Here is a 5,343-nt window from a genome sequence, read left to right as displayed (position 1 = left end):
CAGCAGCAGGGCAAACACACAGGCTCTCTCCTGGCTGGATTCTGCGTTTAAGTTCAAGGAGCCACCTCTGGAACTTTCTCCCGGGGCCACACATGGGCTTCCCAGACCTCATGTGAACCGTCTCTGCCGCTGCCAGCTGTGTGGCAGTGGGAGACCCCTCAACCCCTTTCCAGCTCAGAGTCCTCATCCGTGTGGGGGCAATGAGGTTAGGTCCCCAGGGATGCTCAGTGCCCCAGAGTCTCTGCACTGACACTTTCCCTCCCACCTGGGCCTACCTAGGGCTTCTTCACTTGGCCTGCTGCCAGAGTCCCCTGTTCCCTCCTTCCTAACTGCCCATGGGACCTGGCCTGACCCTAGTAGCCTAGTGCACCCTTCCCGTCTGCCCCAGGTCCTGCCCCCTTCTGACTCATCTCCGCCCCCTTCCCCCCCCGCCCCGCCCCCGTCTTACCCACACTTTGGAATCGGGTGGGCTCAGGTTCTTAGAAGGCTCAAGAGCACAGGCTCTGTATCCTGCGGGCCGCCCTCCCAGAGGTCACGGCCAGTGGGGGCATCTGCTGGGTGCCAAGAGTGCTAGCCCATCAGCAGGGACGGGTAGTGCTCTCCCAGACCTGGTGACCTTGCTTCTGGCCTCAAGGTTGGGCTGCGCAGCTTCGTGGATTTCCCCAGGTGCATGAACAGGTGCCCCGGGTGGGCAGCGCTGGGTCTGGGCAGCCAGGCTGGGGAGGAGCTGGGCCCAGCCCCTCCTCTGTCCCCACCCCAAGGAAGACACCGCAGACAGCCGGGCTTGAACATTTAATGAGGCTCGGCCGAGGACGGGCCTAGGCCTTGTGGGAAGCAGTGGTGCGCACGCGCAGCACGCTGGAGCGCAGGGTGGGCTGATGGTCACCCGCGGCCCAGCGCATGCCTGAGGCGGCCCCTCCGCGCCCCGGCCACAGCCCGTTGAGGTCAGCTTGGCCGCAGTTGCTGTACCACCAGCCGGCGCCTGAGCGATCGTGGCTGCAGCTGGTGAAAGTCTGGGTGCCGTCCTTGCAGGGCGAGCAGCGGTCATGGTCGCGGTCCAGCGTGCTGAAGCCACAGCCCTCTTGATTGTCTGTGCCACCGGAGCCCCGGAACGCGTCCCCTGCGCGGTGTGGTGGCGTGGGTGGCGGGCCAGCTGCCCCTCTGGCCCATGCTCCCATCGTGAAGCTGTACTGGCTGCCTCAGCGTCTGGGACCCCAGGGTGGATGCTTGGGGAGCGACAGTCTTGCCCAGAGCACAGAGGCTGGCAGATGTGGGCCTGAAGCCGGGGTCTCCAGGGACTCGGCCTTCCCTACCCGCCCTGGCCCCATGGCAAGATCACCCCTCCCCCCAGCCTGGAGAGCCCAGTGGGCAAAGCGGGACACTCGGGGGGCAGGCACAAGGCCCCCTTACCTCCCGGGCACTCACCTGTGTTCCCAGAGTACAGGCCAAGGGTCAGCCGGTAAAACAGGTCCTCCCCATCCACGTGGAAGTTGTCATAGTGGCCCTGAAGCGTGTGGTTGTCCACGCCCAGGTCCACCACGAGCTCTGAGCGCAGGCCAGGCTGGGAGGTCAGGTCAGAGATGTGCTCCAGCCCCAGCCAGTGGTCGCCTGCGGGGGGCACCCAGGCTGAGCTGCCGCGGGACGGCCAGCCCCAGCCTCCTCCCGCCAGCTCGGCCCTGCGCGCCCAGGGACCCCCAAACACGAGGCCTCGGGGTGCCGGCCGCAGGCACACAGCTCCCCTACCTCTCAAGTCTCCGAAGCCCTGTTTGTACTCCTGCCAGCATCTCTCGAAGTCCAGACGCCGCGGCCTGCCCCAGTCCCGGCTCTGAATCACCGTCCAGCCGCCGTCGTCGCGCATGTCGCACAGAGCCTGGGGGAGGGCCGGCACGTGCTGGGCAGCGCCCGGCTGGGCCCCTGGCCCCTGCGCGCGCCCCTAAACGCTCTCTGTCGTAAAACTGAAACTGTTTTTCTGCTTGTCCGTGTCATGTAAACTTTCATCAGGGTGAGTCTGGATTCTCGCAAACGGGGGGGATTCACGGTGGCGTCCCAGGCGCTTTGACGCGAGTCAGTCTGCACCTGCGCTGGGGCTTCGTGTTTTCGTCTAACGTTGGATCCTGGAATCTTTCCTTGTTCAAACCTTTACAGGTGGAAGTTGGGGTTTCTTTCAGCCTTTCCTGACTATAAAACAATGACTGTGGGGCTCAGTCAGTTAAGTGTCTGACTCTTGGCTCGGCTCAGGTTATGCTCTCAGTTTGTGAGTTCAAGCCCCAGATCGGGCTCTGTGCTGACAGTGTGGACCCTGCTTGGGATTCTCTCTCGCTCTCCTGCTCCTCCCCACTCGTGCACATACACATCTCAACTTCTTTCTTTCTGTCTCTCAAAATAAACACTAACACACACAAACACACACACAAAACGTTAAAAAGCCCCCCAACGAAGTCCGTGACCACCTCTGTGCCCAGGGGTGTGCAAGGACGGACTCTACCAGCAGTGCCCGGCCAGCCCTTCCCTGTCACCTGAACAAGTGACTTCCCTTGTTTTGGCCCAAGCAATTGGCACGGAGTCTCTCCCGGCCCCCGGGGTGCTGCAGCTGCTCACCTGGAACGGGGCGCCGGCTCCCTCTGGCTGGACGGTGTACACTCCACTGGGGGCCCCGGGCCTCTCCCTCCAGATCTGAGAACAGTCCCTCCCTGCGGGAGATGCGGCCAGGAAGGCTCAGGGCCTGGGAGGGGAACCGGAACCCTTCTGCTGCAGAGGGGCAGCCACAGTCCCCTCGCTCTGGGCCACGCCTGCCTCAGGCCTCTTCCCTGCGAGTGGCTGTTCCTTGGGCTCTGCGAATTTGCTGGGCCCCAGCCCTCAGCCAGACCCTCAGTTCTTCCCGTGCCCCCCAGACGTAACCTCTCCCCTTCACCTGCTGCCCTTGGAAGGTCCATCATGGTTTCCCTACCTTCCCCCCCACCCCCACCCCCAAGCCTGGCAGTGACGTGAGCGGCCTGAGCCCAGCCGGCCCCTCGTAACATAGGGGCACAGTGGGGCCCGGTCCTCACGGGGAGTGAGGCCTGCTAGGGGAGGGCCTGTGGCTGACAGGCCAGAGGCTGCCCAGGCCTGACCCGCCCAGCTCCTCCCCCAGCTGCCCCAGCCAGCCAGACCTTGGGGCTCCAGCAGCACCGCCTGGACCTGTGGAGAGAGAGGACATTGGTCAGGGGCAGGCTCGGTAGCCCAGGGAGACCCACCGGCCCAATGGCCACTCTTACCGGCCGTCGAAGCCGCACCATGGAGCCGACCTGGGGCACAGAGCAGAGGAGAGCCGCGAGAGCCAGCACGGGGTGGGCAGCCATGCCGCCTGAGGGTGCAGAGCCGGTGGTGGGGAGCCCGGCCTGTGGCCCAACCAGCCTCCCTGGGTGCTCACTGTGGTCTTTCTGGGCAGATCTGTGCCACCGGTCCCTGGCACCTTTTGTTGAAGTGCTAGGCTCGCCCCGCCTCCCCTCCTCCCCTGTGCCAGGGGTGGGGGGTGGGGGGGGGCGGGGAGCCTGAGGGTGTGGACCAGGGAGGTGAGGGCAGGGACGGCTGACTGTCCCCGAGCATACTTCCCCTTGGCTGCTGTCCTCACTGGGCCAGGGTCCACGCGCGGGATGGGCAGGGGCCTGGGGCCTCTTATCTTCTGCTGAGAGGCAGGTGGTGAGGCAGGAGGTCCTCCGGGCCACCAGCACGCTGCCACCCCGCCTAGGCCGGGCACCCCTGCGGCCACCCATCACCTCCTCCCTATCACTCGTGCCCATTTCTACACAGTTCACAAAACAGGAGCTTCCAAAATTAGACTTTATTTCCATTTCTCAGGACGAGTACACGTACGACAGGAAAACACGGTGCAGCCCCGTTCACGGCCGTGGGTCTCACCTGGTTCTGTCAGACACCGAGTCAATATAAACACAAGCGTGGCCCTGGGGCCCAGGCTGCACAGGGGCCGCGTCGCAGACGCACACGGGAGCGACGTGCAGGGCGGGGCCTGGGCCTGGGGTGGGAGTCCCGCGGGGGTCGGCCCGCCCTCGCGTCCCTGTCTGTCCCGCCCCACAGCGGACACGCGTCCTCCGAGGCTGGGGCGGCCTGGCGGACGCGCAGGCGGCAGGCTCCCTCCTCCGTGGCCCGGGGAAGGCTCCCGCCCGGCGCCCCACTGGGGAGGCCGGCCTTTCCCACGGGCTCCCCCCCTCGGGATCACGGTCCCCCCACACAGACGCTCTCCTTGACCCAACCAGGTTTAAGGCTAGTATTTTCTGACATTTACTTCAGTTTTTCTCTTTAAGTTAAAATTACCTGAGTAAAAAAATTTCAGACATTTTTAAAAGCCAAAACCACACACGGTGCACAGGCGGAGCCGGTGCTGGCGCACACCCGCCGCCACCAAGCTCAGCCAAGCTGCCCAGCCGGGAGGGACGCTCCCAGGCGCCATGACAGGGCTGTGCGGGCGGCCTGGCCCTTCCCAAACATGCCGGCCAGGAGCCCGAGGGCCCAGAACCCACTGGGACTCGCTCCGGCCAGCGAGCGAGAAGGCACAGTGAGGTAGGGGATGGCTGGCCGAGCCCACCACGCCCCTCCACCTGGGGGCGGGGGTGGGGGTGGGGCAGTGTGCACCTTTGGCCCCAACCCCCACCAGCACGTCCTGATGCCCGTGAACCCCGTGAACCCCATGAGTGGTCCCTGCAGGGTCGGGGAAGAGGGTGGGGAGGGGGCTGCTGGGAAGCCTGAGCTCAGAGCAGTTAAATAATCCTTTATTTGGGCGGGTTGGGGGAGGGGAGGTGTGGCCGGGCCTGGACCCCCACGGGGGGTGGCACCCAACAGCTCCTCAGGGGGCCGGCCCCAGCGCCCCTCAGCGGCGACCCGGGAGCAGTCACAAGCTGGTCCTTCCTATTTGCGCGGCCGGGCGGTGGACACTCTCTGCAGACAGTACTGAGCGACGGGCAGCGACAGGACCAGGCTGGTGGCGCGGCGCCCCATCCAGTAGAGGCCGTAGCCCAGCAGGCCCAAGAAGGCGGCCTTCACGGCCAGCCGGGACACTCTGCCGGAGATGGACGGCGGGGGGGCGCTGGGGAAGGGAGGGCGGGCTGGGCCTGGCGGGGGGCGGGGGGCGCACGCCCCCCCACCCCCCAGCCCAGGCTCTCTGCTCAGGGCTCCCCGGGCGCGGGCGGGCGGCACTCACGTCATGATCTCCTGGATGTTGAGGTCGGTGGTCCAGTTCTTCTCGATGCCCGGCACGTGGCCCATGCCCACGACACCCACCACCACCGAGGGCACACACTTCCTGGGCTCAGCTGTGGGGGAAGCGACGCGTCAGCACCCGCCTGGCGC

General features: G+C 65.8%; 2 protein-coding genes across 3 annotated transcripts in view; both read right to left on the bottom strand.

Moving 5' to 3' along the window:
- Positions 1–789: 789 nt before the first annotated feature.
- Positions 790–4,085, bottom strand: LOC144226609 (uncharacterized). Its single transcript, XM_077758056.1, has 6 exons — positions 3,255–4,085; positions 3,150–3,177; positions 2,599–2,690; positions 1,744–1,870; positions 1,426–1,608; positions 790–1,120 (listed from the first exon to the last, which is right to left on the bottom strand). The coding sequence occupies exons 1-6, from the start codon at positions 3,828–3,830 to the stop codon at positions 819–821; spliced, it is 1,308 nt and encodes a 435-aa protein (XP_077614182.1). The 5' UTR covers positions 3,831–4,085; the 3' UTR covers positions 790–818.
- A 665-nt stretch (positions 4,086–4,750) lies between these two features.
- The window catches only part of TRABD (TraB domain containing), a 6,382-nt gene continuing 5,789 nt past the window's right edge, over positions 4,751–5,343 (bottom strand). For both annotated transcript variants that reach the window (XM_077758058.1, XM_077758057.1), the window contains 2 exons: positions 5,195–5,307; positions 4,751–5,080 (listed from right to left, as the gene is read on the bottom strand). In XM_077758058.1, the coding sequence (XP_077614184.1) occupies positions 4,903–5,080; positions 5,195–5,307 (291 nt within the window). In that variant the 3' untranslated portion in view covers positions 4,751–4,902. The remainder of the gene's footprint in view (positions 5,081–5,194; positions 5,308–5,343) is intronic.

The sequence above is a fragment of the Crocuta crocuta genome, unplaced genomic scaffold (genome assembly GCF_008692635.1).
Source record: "Crocuta crocuta isolate KB4526 unplaced genomic scaffold, BGI_CrCroc_1.0 scaffold143, whole genome shotgun sequence".
Classification (NCBI taxonomy): Eukaryota; Metazoa; Chordata; class Mammalia; order Carnivora; family Hyaenidae; genus Crocuta; species Crocuta crocuta.
Note: the sequence above shows the minus strand (reverse complement) of the source record. Positions and strands in the feature narration are given on the sequence as shown.